Below are 15931 nucleotides of genomic sequence, written 5' to 3' on the forward strand. Positions count from 1 at the left end.
GACTCCTCACTACCCCCTCCAGGGTGGGACACACAGTCCTGTGGGCATTAGCCCACTGTGGCCCCCTTTGCCTGGCAAAGCAATAAGCTATTTCTTTTTGTGCTGTGCTGTGCTTAGCTGTTCAGTTGTGTCTGACTCTTTGCGACCCTATGGACTGTAGCCAACCAGGCTCCTCTGTCCATAGAATGCTCCAGACAAGAATACTGGAATGGGTTGCCATGCCCTCCTCCAGGGGATCCTCCCAACCCAGGATTGAACCCAGGTCTCCCACATTGCAGGAGGATTCTTTACCATCTGATCCACCAGGGAAAGTCCAAGAATACTGGCATGGGTAGCCTATCCCTTTTCCAGGGGAACTTCCCAACCCAGGAATCAAACCAGGGTCTCCTGCATTGCAGGTGGATCTTTACCAACTGAGTTACCTGTAGAATTTCTTTCTACTTCTCCCAAAACTCTGTCTCTGAGATTTAATCCAGCCCCAGTGTACAGAGGCCAAATTTTGGCAACAATCAGACACCAACTGATAAGTCAAATGACCTTTCAAGGAAGGGGGATATGCTGGCGAGGGGCAGTGAAATTTTTATTACTCACAAAAGGTCTGGATGGAAATCAGGCCACTCTTTGAGAAAGTAATATGAAAGTAATACTCTTTTCTAGAGTTTAAAAAAATGTTTATATTCTCTGACCCAGTCATCACACCATGAAGAAAATAACCTTATATAATAGGGAAAAAACCTTTATGCACAAATATGCTGATGGCAGAGTTACTTAAAATACTAGAAAATCAAAATACTGGTACACAGTAGTCATTTGATATTTGTTGATGAGTAAATAAAATATTATCATCTAAGTAGCTCGCAATAAAAGAAAGGAGCATAGTTTGCAACCATTACTAAAAATGATGGCGAGTTTGAGATCACATGGGAAAATATTAATACTTAAAAGGTATAAAGACTGTACCGTATGACCATAATTATGCAAAAAAAAAAAAAAAAAAAACCATTGTCAGAAACAACACCACCAAAATGTTAACACTGGTTGTCTCTAGATGGTGAGATGAATGATAAATATCTTTTTTCATTTGACTGTGCCATATTTCCTAACTTTTCTACATTGAGGATGCATTAGAAGAAACTAGAAGAAACAAAATTAACTTATTATTTTCTGAGAGAGGCTTGTGAGACAACAATCCCATACCAAGACAGAGTCTGCTTATTCATACTTGTTAGAAAGCTAAGACCTCAGATTTAATTGTCTCCCTTTAGTTTTCCTGCAAAGATAACACTTGGGACTTCCTTGGCGGTCCAGTAGGATAAGAATTCGCCTGCCAATGCAGGGGACACAGGTTAGATCCCTGGAAGATCGCACATGCCTCAGGGCAACTAAACCCTGTGCCCACAACTACTGAAGCCGGTACTCTAGAGCCTGTACTCTGCAGCGAGAAGCCTGTGCACTGTGAGGAAGAGGAGCCCCCACTCACTACAACCAAAGCCCCTGCAAAGCAACAAAGACCCAGCGTAGCCAAAATAAATACATCAAGTGGTTAAAAAAAAATGACAACTTAAAAACACAACATTTGTATTCTCATAAACTGATGACTTAAACCTTAGCTCTGCCTCTCCACCACTTATTACATTGTATGAGGAAAAGGTTATTAAGCAGCTTTAAAAGAGTTCATCAAAAAGAAAAAGCAATATCAATAAATTACAAAGCTGTGTATTTTCCAGTTAAAGAATGAATTTTGTGAAGTGACTGAAAAAGACAAACTGATAATACATAAGGTTTGATACTGTGGCAAGACATAGGACTGTCATGAGAATTAAATGAGATAATATACTGGGTACAGTGTCAACCTTAGCCTGGCATTTGCTTCTATCACAGCACTTTAGTAACTGTATCTTACAAAGATCTGTTTATACATCTTCTTTACTGGACTATTAAGCTTCCTGAGGGCAAGGACTCTCATTAATCCTTACGTTATCAGCATCTACCCCGGAGCCCACTCTGGGAGACTGCTCAACCACACTCCAGCTGAAGGACTAGATTGGTGTTTCGGCCTCTTCATTAGTCACCAGACTTGATACACTCATCTGGCGATTTAGGAAATAACAACTGGGTATTTTTTCACATTACCAACAAATTCCACTCATGACAATAGTTGACAATAGCTTTCTGTAATGAACATAAGAATTTCCATGCCCTTGGGACCATCTCCATTCACCACAACAGAAAACAAGCCTTATCAACAGGTTAATGGGATGGGGTTATGCATTTGACCCAAACAAACTGCAGCTTTCTAATAACATCAAATATGGAAGAAAAACACAATTAAAGGAAAAAAAATACAATTTCAATTATCAATGCAAGGTAAAAGAATATGCTCTGTCTCCTACCATTACCTTGGTTTACTTCTCACTTTCTTTCTTTTTATTTTTTTGTTTTGGCCATACCAAACTGCTCGCAGGAGTTCCCAGACCAGGGATTGAACTCATGCCCTCAGCAATGAAAGTGCAGAGTCTGAACCACTGGAACCCCAAGGAATACCCCCACTGCCTTAGTTTTAGACTCTCCTTACTTCTGGCCTGAGCTGTTGCTGCAGTTTCCAAACTCAGCTCCACTGCCTCCCTTCTACGCTTTCAATCCACCCTCTTTCCAGACGTCAGGTTTTCTCAAACACCAGTTCTCCTGTCACTCCCTTGTTTAATAGTGACTGCCAGGTCCTAACACCTACGGGACAGGGTTCACATTGCAGTGTCCTGACATTCCCCGGTTTGACCTCCGTCACGGCCCTTATACCCACCTGGACTGCTTACTGCTAAGGGAAAGGGCTTGCTTCTAATTCCTCTCTGTGATCCTGGCACCTCACAGAGGGTCTGACCGGTTAGGAGGGATCAAGACACCTTGACTGGGTGCAAACATCCTGAGATGGTGAAGGACAAGGAAGCCTGGTGGGCTGCAGTCCACGGGGTCACAAACAGGTGGACACAACTGAGCAACTAAATAACAAAAACAACCTGATGAAAAACCCTGGTGGCTTTCCCCTGACCAACAGTCCCACTCTGAGCTTCGGTGCCTCACCGAGAGAGCAGTTGCTCTGCATCCGTCCATCTGTGGAGCAGCGAAGCATGGAGCCTATCACCCGGCCGCCGACCACCACCACCCGGATATCCTTTCCATGGGACTCCTTCACGTACTTCTGGAATAGGTAGGGCACGTCGTGGCGGATCAGGTGGCAGATGTCTGAGAGGTGGTGTTTATCTCTTGCAAGAAAAACACCTTTTCCTTTAAGAAGAAAGACAAAGAGCAAAAAAAGGAGTTAGACAAGCCTCTGAGCAAGGTCCTTGCCATCCCACCTCCCAGTCCAGAGCCAACCATTCTTTCCCAATCTGCCTCACTCCGGCCCCTTCAACTTCTCTGAGTTGACTCTTGTGCCTTCTCAAATGGCCATCAAATTTTATTTTCCCTGGGTTTTACTCACCTCCCTCTCTGTCCACAATGCTTTTTTTTTTTCCAAAATGAAATCAAAATGTATTCCAGAAACACACAGAAGAGGCCAAAATAAAATCTTAAGAATCTAGTTAATTCGGTTCCAAAACTGGAGAATGCTGATCTGGCAGAGTCCATGTCTCACTCACTTTTGTTTAAATCCCCCAAACTTACACCGTGTCAATCAATGTTTATGGAACATAATTAACTGAACATACTTTAGAGGAATTCCTAGTCGAGACAGAGAGAGACCACAAAAGATAATGACATAGCCTGATACGGCATTAGGAGAGGTCAGTGCTGAATACTAGGGGAGTTCAAGAAGTAGCCACTGCCAGATGTCCTGAACTTTCAAACATAAGAAATGTATTATTTGGCTATATCCATTTAATTCTAAAGGAATGACCCATACTTCTACTGATGTCTGGGGAAAGCATTCCTACTTGATTCCAAATTCTGTATTTTCTGCCTGAATCACTTACGCTTCTGAATTACTTCACATCTGCTTTTCTGTTTGCAGATTAGCTAACAGATCTGAGCAGGGGGGCCTGAAGGGCTTACTCTACAAATCTGACATGAACATACTGCACCCTGAACCTTGTTAGCAAATATGGAACAAAGAGATGGTCTTCCTAAGATTTGTTACTACCTTAAAAAGAGTGAGACATTTTTGAAGTCTCAAAAAAAAGAGGGATGGGTATCAGTCCCAAGTGGCGAATAAGATCAAAAAGTAACCTCCAAAACATGGCTTGGTCATTGGACATTTGGCACCAGGAGATCTGGCGTCTGGCAGCAGATGGCTGGTATTCAATGATAGGCACTGGGAGGATCTTCAGCAGAAATGGGGACTAAAAACAGGTTCCTTGGTTCCTGGCACAGAGGTTCCAATATGGGGCTTAGTCTGCAGTTAATTAAGGAGCTATAGTTTTAAAGCAAGGAGGGAAAAAACTAGGGTGGGATGGGGGGAAGAGTACTAAGATTATTTAATCATCTACTGTGTGCCAAATACTTTATTTTTTTAAGTTATATCTTTCCTATCTCATGCTAGCTCTGTGAAGGCATTAAGACAAGTATAGCTATTTTTGTTTGACAGAAAAGGAAAATTAGGGCCCACAAGATTAGTAACTTTCTCAAGGGCACATCTTACATTAGTCCACTGCCTTCTTGAGATTTATTTCCATATACCAGAGCCTAACAACTGCTACAACTTTGTTCATTCCCTATCCACTGTCCCTCAGATGCTGCGTGTTACAACCAATCTGAAAATGAAATTAAGAACACTATTTCACTTACAATAGTATCAAAAGGAATACATTTAGCCAAACAGGTTCAAGACTTATTCACAGAAAACTACAAAACATTTTTGAAAGAAATTAAAGACTGAAATAAGTGGAAAGACATTCCATGTTCAAAAAATGGAAGACAATATTGTTAAGATGGAAATACTCCTCAAATTGACCTACACATTCAATTTAATTCCCACCAAAACTCCAACTTCCATTTACTGCAGAAATTAATATGCTGATCCTAAAATTTATATGTGAATTTATGGGACTCCAAATAGCCAACACAATCTTGAAAAAGAAGGACAAAGTTGGAGGACTTGAACTTCCCAATTTCAAAATTTTCTACTGGTGGCTCAGATGGTAAAAGAATCGGCCTGCAATGTGGGAGATCTGGGTTCGACCCCTGGGTCAGGAAGATCCCCTGGAGAAGGGAATGGCAACCCACTCCAGTATTCTTGCCTGGAGAATCCCATGGACAGAGGAGCCTGGTGGGCTACGTACCATCCATGAGGTTGCAAAGAGTCAGACATGACTGCATGACTAATACACACATGCACACATAACAGTGTGGCATAAGGATAGACATAGAGATCAATGAAATAGAATTGAGAACCCAGAATAAACCCTCATACAGATGGTCAATTTTGGATTTTTGACAAGAGTTTCAAGAGCATTCAGTAGGGAATCAACAGTTTCTTCAACAATAATACTGGGAAAACTGGATATCCATAGGCAAATGACCATATACAAAAATTAATTAAAAATGTATCAAACACCCCAAATGTAAGGGTAAAACTCTTAGAAAGAAAAATAGGTGTAAATCTGTATGACCTTGGATTAGGCAAGCACAAAATGACATCAAAAGCACAAGTAATCGAAAGAAAAAATTGAACTTCATCCAAATCAAAAACTTTTGTACATCAAAGGATACTATCAAAAAAAGTGAAAAGACGACCTACAGAGTAGGAAGAAATCATGCTCAAATTATGTATCTGATAAGAGTGTAGTAACCACAATATAGAAAGAGCTCTAAAAAATTCAATAGAAAGATCAGTAAACCAACTGAAAATGGGCAAAGAATTTGAAAAGTCATCTCTCCAAAGAAGATATACAAATGGACAATAACATGAAAAGATGTTAAACGTTAGTCATTCAGTTCAGTTCAGTTGTTCAGTCGTGTCCAACTCTTTGTGACCCCATGAACCGCAGCATGCCAGGTCTCCCTGTCCATCACCAACTCCCTGAATCCACCTAAACCCATGTCCATCGAGTCGGCGATGCCATCCAGCCATCTCATCCTCTGTCGTCCCCTTCTCCTCCTGCCCTCAATCTTTCCCAGCATCAGGGTCTATTCCAATGAGTTAGCACTTCGCGTGAGGTGGCCAAAGTATTGGAGTTTCAGCTTCAACATCAGTCCTTCCAACGAACACCCAGGACTGATCTCCTTTAGGATGGACTGCTTGGATCTCCTTGCAGTCCAAGGGACTCTCAAGAGTCTTCTCCAAAACCACACTTCAAAAGTATCAATTCTTTGGTGCTCAGCTTTCATTATAGTCCAACTCTCACATCCATACATGACCACTGGAAAAACCATAGCCTTGACTAGTCAGACCTTTGTTGGCAAAGTAAGTCTCTGCTTTTTTAATATGCTGTCTAGGTTGGTCATAATTTTCCTTCCAAGGAGTAAGCATCTTTTTATTTCATGGCTGCAATCACCATCAGCAGTGATTTTGGAGCCCAGAAAAATAAAGTCAGCCACTGTTTCCACTGTTTCCCCATCTATCTGCAATGAAGTGATGGGACCAGATGCCATGACCTTAGTTTTCTGAATGTTGAGCTTTAAGCCAACTTTTTCACTCTCCTCTTTCACTTTCATCAAGAGGCTCTTTAGTTCTTCTTCACTTTCTGCCATAAGGGTGGTGTCATCTGCATATCTGAGGTTACTGATATTTCACCCGGCAATCTTGATTCCAGCTTGTGCTTCCTCCAGCCCAGCGTTTCTCATGATGCACTCTGCATATAAGTTAAATAAGCAGGGTGACAATATACAGCCTTGACGGACTCCTTTTCCTATTTGGAACCAGTCTGTTGTTCCATGTCCAGTTCTAACTGTTGCTTCCTGACCTGCATACAGGTTTCTCAAGAGACAGGTCAGGTGGTCTGGTATTCCCATCTCTTTCAGAATTTTCCACAGTTTATTGTGATCCACACAGTCAAAGGTTTTGGCATAGTCAATAAAGCAGAAATAGATGTTTTTCTGGTACTCTCTTGCTTTTTGATGATCCATCAGATGTTGGCAATTTGATCTCTGGTTCCTCTGCCTTTTCTAAAACCAGCTTGAACATCTGGAATTTCACGGTTCACGTGTTGCTGAAGCCTGGCTTGGAGAATTTTAAGCATTACTTTCCTAGCGTGTGAGATGAGTGCAATTGTGCGGTAGTTTGAGCATTCTTTGGCATTGCCTTTCTTTGGGATTGGAATGAAAACTGACCTTTTCCAGTCCTGCGGCCACTGCTGAGTTTTCCATATTTGCTGGCGTATTGAGTGCAGCACTTTCACAGCATCTTCTTTCAGGATTTGAAATAGCTCAACTGGAATTCCATCACCTCCACTAGCTTTGTTCGTAGTGATGCTTCCTAAGGCCCACTTTCCAGGATGTCTGGATGTCACATTCCAGGATGTCTGGCTCTAGGTGAGTGATCACACCATCGTGATTATCTGGGTCATGAAAAACTTTTTTGTATAATTCTTCTGTGTATTCTTGCCACCTCTTCTTAATATCTTCTGCTTCTGTCAGGTCCATACCATTTCTGTCCTTTATTGAGCCCATCTTTGCATGAAATGTTCCCTTGGTATCTCTATTTTCTTAAAGAGATCTCTAGTCTTTCCCATTCTATTGTTTTCCTCTATTTCTTTGCACTGATCACTGAGGAAGGCTTTCTTATCTCTCCCTGCTAGGAAAATACAAATCAAAATCATAGTAAGATACCACAAACACCCACTAGGATGTCTATAATAAAAACAAATTACAGATTTAAAAGTTGCTAAGAGAGTAAATCTTAGAAGTTTTTATAATAAGGAAAAAAATTCTGTACCTATGACAGATATTAACTTACTGTGATCATTTCACAATAAATACAAATATTGAATCACTATGATTTACATCTGAAACTAATATAATGTTACACATCAATTATACCTCAATCAAAAAAAGATTTAAAAAATTTAAAAATAAATATGTAAAATACACCTATACATTACTAATGCTTGGCAAACATGCATTTCTGTTCTTTTTGATTTGTGACTTGTTTTTATGGTGGAGGTATGGTGACCATTTACATCACTTGCCTAGGCCAATTAATATACCTAATATAAAAGTTTTATTTAGTATGTGGTGAAAATAGGACTCTCATACATTGCTAGTAGGGATATAAAATGGCATAACTGTTGTGGAACATCATTGTAGGGAAACATTGGTAGTTTCCCTAATGTTAAACACAGAGCTACAATACGACCCTGCAATTCCATTCTTAGGTATATATATACCCAAGAGAAATGAAAACATATGTTCACACATATGTGCACAAATATTCACATCAGCATTATTCATAATAGCCACAAAGTAAAACAACCCAAATGCCTATAAATGGATAATAGATAAACAAAATGTGGCATATCCATATAAAATATTATTGAGTCATAAAAAGGGATAAAAAACTGATCCATTCTACAGCATGGATGATCCTTACAAACATTACACTAAAAGAAATCAGACACAAAAGGCCACATATTGTATGGTTCCATTGATATGAAACATCCAAAAGAGGTAAATCCATAGAAACAGAAAGTAGATTAGGTGTTGCCAGGGACCAGTACAAGTCCCTGACCTTTGACAAGTACAGGGTTTCTTCTGGAGGTGATGGAAATATTGTGGAATTAGATAGTGCGGGCTATCCTGGTGGCTCAGAGAGTAAAGAATCTGCCTGCAATGCAGGGGACCTGGGTTTGATCCCTTGGTCAGGAAGATCCCCTGGAGAAGGAACTGGCTACCTACTCTGCTATTCTTGTCTGGAGAATTCCATGGACAGAGGAGGAGCCTGGCAGTCTACAATCAGTGGGGTTGCAAAGAATTGGGCATGACTGAGTGACTAACATTTATTTATACAATGGTTGTACAGAAGAGTAAAAATACTAAAATCCTCATAATTGTACAACATAAAATGGTACATTTTTTGTTTTATGAATTATCTCATAATTTTAAAAAACATCTAAAAGTACTACATCTGCTATTTAGTTTATTTATCATCTGTCTTACCTTTCTACAACGTGAGCTCCTTGAGGGCAGGAAGTTTTGTTCTGTTCCTTTCTGTATTCCCCTGGCACTTTGTGGTCACTCAATAAATATCAGTTGAATTTTATATCATGTATATTTCACCACAATAAAAAACTAGTTAAGATACTGCATTTTTGCACTGCAGTATATCTGAACAGTATTCAGAGCCCCACCTCACCATCCCAACTCATTTCTCTTACTCCTCAACTCCTTTCCCAGGTTGCTTTGCCCACCCCGGCTTCTGCATGCTGCTTACCCAGTTCAAATTCCACATTCCAACTGAAGTCTCCTTTCCTTCCACTGAAGCCTTCCCTGCCTCAGGGAAGAGCGGGCCCCTCCCTCCGTGAGGCTGAAACAGGCGCTAGTACGTGTATGCCATAGTGGTCATCACCCTGCAAGGCAACATCTCTACCCTCTACACGGCGAAGACCAAGAGCAGGGTGTGTGTCAGGTTCATGGGAATTGCTCGTTCCATGTCCACCCAGGGTACCTCCTGAGCAGTAAAGGATGCCATCTGGGTATCATCAGGAGTACCCGCTCACATACCACAGCAGGGGGAACTGCTTTTGGCTGCACACGTCCTCTTCAACTACCGTGTCCTGAGCACTGTAGGAGGTCCTGGGGACAGAGATGGGCAGGACCTAGTTCCCACCTCGGAGCAGCTGCGGTCAAAAAGGGGAAAAGGCAGAGAAATCTATACCTGTCGTAAAGCATAGTACTATGCTGGAGGCAGGGACGAAGTGCTTCAGAAACACAAAGGGAAGAGTGATTAACTTTGGAAGAGAGGGAAGGTTGTAGAGGGAGAAGAAATGACGTGAAGCTGGCTTTAATGCACAGGCAGAAGGTCACTAGAGTACAGAGGAAGGCAGCGTCCCCAGAAAAGAGAACAAAGATTATTTTTAAGAGAGCAGGAGACACAGTCTAGTCTAGAATGGATTACGGAGTGTTCAGGTGGCAGAGAAGGCTGCCAAGGAAGGTGGACACTGTTCCTCCAGAGTGAGGAATAGGAACTGTGTCTAACAGGCAACACAAGCTCTTGGGAAGGTTTTTCAGCAAAGGGGTGACAAGAAGAGATCTATGTTCCAGAGAAACCGCTTCCTACAAAGACGAGAGGATGCACTGGCAGTGGAGTTTGGGAAACCGGTCAGAACCAAGTCAGGAGTCCACTGCAGGAGTCTAGGGAACGGCCAGGAAGGGTGTGGACAGAGCTAGAACAGTGGGGACAGCGAGAAGGGGACAGAGCTAAGGACTACACCGCAAGCTCCGCCAGGGGGAGCTCCGCCTCTCTGAGCAGCGCCTCTGCAGCGCGGGGGCGAGGGTCTCTTCCACGCAGAGCTGCCGCCCAATCAGAAGACAGGGCAGAGGGCACTGACCCCGGTGTCCGCGCGTGCTCTTCACCACCACCGGGTAGCCCAGCGGCTCGGCTTCATCGATCATTTTCGAAAAGTCTTCATGTCCACCTGCCAAGAAAAGCGAAAGTCAGGGAAGGTGAGGCTGATGGTTGGGGGGGGCTCTGTGGGAATTCTTTAGAGGCCTCGCGTCTCTCTGATTAAGGCAATTTGAACCCATTCCATCCAACAGACTATGTATTTTGTACCTGTCACCCAAAAGGTGGGAGCAGAGAGATAAGGTAAGCGGCATTATCATGTGTTTCTACGTGGCAGAGGCTTCACGTGCTCCAGTCCATGTCATCGTCATGACAAGTCCAGGGGCAGGGCAGGGATTTTTTCCCCCTTATCATGGCTGGGGTAGGCAGACCTCTAAGAAGGCCCCCGAGATTCCGACCTGCTGGTGTACACGCCCTGTATAATCCCCCTCCTAAGTGTAGGAGGAGCCAGTGACTATGCTGGGACAGCATTCCTGTGATCAGGCTAATAATCAGTTGACTCGAATTAATTAAAAGGGAGATATTCTTGGTGGGCCCCTGTCCTAGAGCAGAGAAACTCTCCTGCTGGCCTTGGGGGAGTGAACTGCCATGCTGGAGAGAAGTCCATGTGACAGGGTCAGGCTGGCAGCCTCTAGGAGCTGAGAATGGCCCTAAGTTAACAGCCAGCAGAAAGCGGGGACCTCAGTCCTACAACTAGGAGGAACTGAATGCCAACCAGTGAGCCTGGAAGACCCCAGACCTCAGATGAGACGCCGGCCCAGCTGCACCTTAATTTCAGCCTAGTGAGACCTGAGTATAGAACCTGGCTATGCCATAGATAGACTTCAGACCTTCCAAAACTGTGAGTTGGTAAATGGGTGTTGTCTAAGCTGCTGAGTTTTCAGTCGATTGTTGTATAGAGGTAGAAAACCATTATCCAAAGAAAGCAAGTCTGGGATTTGTCTCATCCAAGGTTAAGGCATGACTGAATTGGCTCTACTGTACTCCTTTAAGCCTTCATTTAAAAACTATGAATATTAATATGTATTAAAGTCCTTCTAAATTGTTTTATAAGCTTCCTTGATTTCCTACACCTTTGCATCTTTGTTGTTGTTTAGTCGCTAACTTGTGTCTGACTCTTTTGCGACCTCATGGACTGTAGCCTACCAGGCTCCTCTGTCCATGGTATTTCCCAGGCAAGAATACTGGAGTGGGTTGGCATTTCCTTCTCCAGGGGACCTTCCCTACCCAGGGATTGAACCCACGTCTTCTGCATTACAGGCAGATTCTTTACCATTGAGCCACCAGGGAAGCCCCTTTGTATCTTTAGGGGACCATTATTCTTCCTACCACAGGTGTTATAGTTCATCAATTTTTTTGCAAAGCAAAACACTCTGAAATACTAGTAAGACCAGTCACAAAAGTGCTAATGATTTTTAAAAATGTAAAGCAGCATACAGAGGCAATGCAGATAAACAGGGGCATCATCACAGTGAAAACATTTTATAAGAAGAGAACTCCTAGCTTCCTGATACCCACTGATAAAGGTAATTCCTCTCTAACCATCCTTTTGTCCTTCCCTAGAACACAATGCAAGGAAGGCCCTTTATTTATTTATTTATGGCTGCATGGTATGTGGACTCTTAGTTCCCCAACCAGGGACTGGACCTGCACCCCTTGCATTGGAAGTATGGAGTCTTAATCATTGGAGTGCCAGGGAAGTCCCAAGAGAGGTTTTTCTTATCTGAGGCCATCCCTGCACCTGGGCCTCAGACCCCTTTCCCTCTCACCTCCTCAGGGATTTTGCAACATTAAGTGTCCTCCCTCTGCTGTATCTTCAACCTCTCAGTTCAGAATGGCAGCAGTATTTTAAACATGCTCAGTTGTCCCCCATCTTAAACAAATAAAACCCATTCCTTGACCCTGAATCATCCCTTCATTACAACCTTGAAGAAAGTAGGGAAAACCACTAGACCATTCAGGTAAGACCTAAATCAAATCCCTTACAATTATACAGTGGAAGTGAGAAACAGATTTAAGGGAGTAGATCTGATAGACAGAGTGCTTGATGAACTATGGACAGAGGTTCATGACACTGTACAGGAGACAGGGATCAAGACAATCCCCAAGAAAAAGAAATGCAAAAAAGCAAAATGGCTGTCTGAAGAGGCCTTACAAATAGCTGTGAAAAGAAGAGAAGCCAAAAGCAAAGGAGAAAAGGAAAGATATACCCATTTGAATGCAGAGTTCCAAAGAATAGCAAGGAGAGACAAGAAAGCCTTCCTCAATGATCAGTGCAAAGAAATAAAGGAAAACAATAGAATGGGAAAGACTAGAGATCTCTTCAAGAAAATTAGAGATACCAAGGGAACATTTCATGCAAAGACGGGCTCAATAAAGGACAGAAATGGTATGGACCTGACAGAAGCAGAAGGTATTAAGAAGAGGTGGCAAGAATACACAGAAGAGCTGTACAAAAAAGATCTTCACAACCCAGATAATCACGATGGTGTGATCACTCACCTAGAGCCAGACATCCTGGAATGCGAAGTCAAGTGGGCCTTAGGAAGCATCACTATGAACAAAGCTAGTGGAGGTGATGGAATTCCAGTTGAGCTATTTCAAATCCTAAAAGATGACGCTGTGAAAGTGCTGCACTCAATATGCCAGCAAATTTGGAAAACTCAGAAACTCAGCAGTGGCCACAGGACTGGAAAGGGTCAGTTTTCATTCCAATCCCAAAGAAAGGCAATGTCAAAGAATGCTCAAACTACCGCACAATTGTACTCATCTCTCATGCTAGTAAAGTAATGCTCAAAATTCTCCAAGCCAGGCTTCAGCAATACGTGAACCATGAACTTCCAGATGTTCAAGCTGGTTTTAGAAAAGGAGAGGAACCAGAGATCAAATTGCCAACATTCGCTGGATCATCGAAAAAGCAAGAGAGTACCAGAAAAACATCTATTTTTGCTTTATTGACTATGCCAAAGCCTTTGACTGTGTGGATCACAATAAACTGTGGAAAATTCTGAAAGAGATGGGAATACCAGACCATCTGACCTGCCACCTGAGAAATCTGTATGCAGGTCAAGAAGCAACAGTTAGAACTGGACAGGGAACAGACTGGTTCCAAATAGGAAAAGGAGTACATCAAGGCTATATATTGTCACCCTGCTTATTTAACTTATATTCAGAGTACATCATGAAAAACTCTGGGCTGGATGAAGCACAAGCTGAATCAAGATTGCCAGGAGACATATCAATAACCTCAGATATGCAGATGACACCACCCTTATGGCAGAAAGTGAAGAAGAACTAAAGAGCCTCTTGATGAAAGTGAAAGAGGAGAGTGAAAGCTCAGTATTCAGAAAACTTAAGATCATGTCATCCAGTCTCATCACTTCATGGCAAATAGATGGGGAAACAGTGGAAACAGTGAGAGACTTTATTTTTTTTTTTTAGCTCCAAAATCACTGCAGATGGTGACTGCAGCCATGAAATTAAAAGATGCTTACTCCTTGGAAGGAAAGTTATGACCAGCCTAGACAACACATTAAAAAGCAGAGACGTTACTTTGCCAATAAAGGTCTATCTAGCCAAGGCTATTGTTTTTCCAGTGGTCATGTATGGATGTGAGAGTTGGACTATCAAGAAAGCTGAGCGCCGAAGAATTGATGCTTTTGAACCGTGGTGTTGGAGAGGACTCTTGAGAGTCCCTTGGACTGCAAGGAGATCCAACCAGACCATCCTAAAGGAGATCAGTCCTGAATACTCATTGGAAGGACTGATGTTGAAGCTGAAACTCCAATACTTTGGCCACCTCATGCGAAGAGCTGACTCATTTGAAAAGACCCTAATGCTGGGAAAGATTGAAGGCAGGAGGAGAAGGGGATGACAGAGGATGAGACGGTTGGATGGCATCACCGACTCAATGGAGATGAGTTTGAGTAAACTCTGGGGATTGGTGATGGACAGGGAGGCCTAGCGTGCTGCAGTCCATGGGGTCGCAAAGAGTCGGACACAACTTAGCAACTGAACTGAATTGAACTGATCCCTATGATCAAGCTATCAAAGGGCTTCCATTTCCTCACTTCCCATTCACTTCCTCATCCCTGACAGGTTGGTTTTTCTTCCCATTGCTAAAGTGAAGCTGTAGTCATTGAACTCCCTGTGCTACATCCAGCACACGTCTCCGTGCTTGTTATGTGTCTTGTTAGAATCAAACACCACCTGTCATCCTATCATTCTTCGTGGTGTGTTCTTTCCATTGGCTTCTGTCACCTCTCTTCTTTCTGTTCTCACCTTTCCAGTTGCTCTTACTTGGCTTCTTGCATAAGTTGTTCTTTCTTTTCCTATTCTCTAAACGATTCTCTCTCAAACTCTCTTTTATTAATTATTATTTTATTATGGTAAAATAAGACATAACAAAATTTACCATTTAACCATTTCATGCAGCTCAGGCCTCTCTTCATTCTGCATATTCTCTCTAAGTAATCTCCATTCTTGTGATTTCACTGAACATAATGGAAGTTTCCACATCTACTTCCATAGTCTACACCTCTCTCAGGAGCTCCAGATTCATTTATCTGCTGCCTACTGAATACTTTTACTTGCATATACTATAGACACCTCAAACAGTATGTGTACTAAACTCAAATAATCTCTGCCAATAATGCCTTGCCCTACCCACCAGTCTGTTTCTCCTCTTCCCTGGAACACTCATTGAGTGTTTGCTTTCACATCTGGTGGCCCAAACCAGAAACCAGAGTCACTCTTGATTCCTCTCCACCCTCCCAACACCCAGTCAATCATCAGGTCCTCATATTTGTCTCCTTAAATTTTGAATCTGTTCACTTCATTCCTACTCTAACCACATTAGTTTCAACCATCATTGTTCACCTGCATCATTTATAAAGCCCATCACTGTATATGGCTTCCCTGATAGCTCAGTTGGTAAAGAATCCACCTGCAATGCAGGAGACCTCAGTTCGATTCCTGGGTCAGGAAGATCCCCTGGAGAAGGGAAAGGCTACCCACTCCAGTATTCTGGCTTGAAGAATTCCATGGACTATATTGCAAAGAGTCGGACACGACTGAACGACTTTCACTTTCACCACTATGTAGCCTGTCTCTACTTTACCTCTGGTCTAATTCCTTCTCCGAAGTGTAGCCAAAGTGACATTCTGACCTCTGATCGGGCCATTTCCTTGCTTAAAGCCCTCCAATAACTTCCTGTTAGTCTCAGGATTACCCCAACCTCTTTCATATACTGTAGATGGCAACTTCTTATCTTTCTAGCCATATATCTCAACTCTAGTTCCCTGATGTTCTACAAATTACTCAAAATAACACCAATCGGTCATGTTCTCTCTTACATTTAGATCTTTCTATATTCTGCTTTCTTCTTAGATTGCTCCCTTGCCCACCTTGCTTTAGCTCGATAACTTCAGCTTTATCTCT

The 15931-nt window shown here is 42.5% G+C and overlaps 2 protein-coding genes across 2 annotated transcripts in view; one reads left to right on the forward strand and one right to left on the reverse strand.

Annotated features, from left to right (window-relative positions):
- The window catches only part of RIMKLA (ribosomal modification protein rimK like family member A), a 34170-nt gene that overhangs the window by 1222 nt on the left and 17017 nt on the right, over positions 1 to 15931 (reverse strand). Inside the window, exons 3-4 of the mRNA XM_081492342.1 lie at positions 10479 to 10565; positions 3079 to 3282 (exon numbers count right to left, since the gene is read on the reverse strand). Of these exons, the coding sequence (XP_081348468.1) occupies positions 3079 to 3282; positions 10479 to 10565 (291 nt within the window). The remainder of the gene's footprint in view (positions 1 to 3078; positions 3283 to 10478; positions 10566 to 15931) is intronic.
- FOXJ3 (forkhead box J3) overlaps positions 10453 to 15931 on the forward strand; it is a 228997-nt gene continuing 223518 nt past the window's right edge. Inside the window, exons 1-2 of the mRNA XM_081492333.1 lie at positions 10453 to 10593; positions 10687 to 10735. The gene's annotated coding sequence lies outside the window, so the exon portion shown is untranslated. The remainder of the gene's footprint in view (positions 10594 to 10686; positions 10736 to 15931) is intronic.

Source organism: Giraffa tippelskirchi, chromosome 5, assembly GCF_054371585.1.
Source record: "Giraffa tippelskirchi isolate mGirTip1 chromosome 5, T2T-mGirTip1v1.2.pri, whole genome shotgun sequence".
Lineage (NCBI taxonomy): Eukaryota > Metazoa > Chordata > Mammalia > Artiodactyla > Giraffidae > Giraffa > Giraffa tippelskirchi.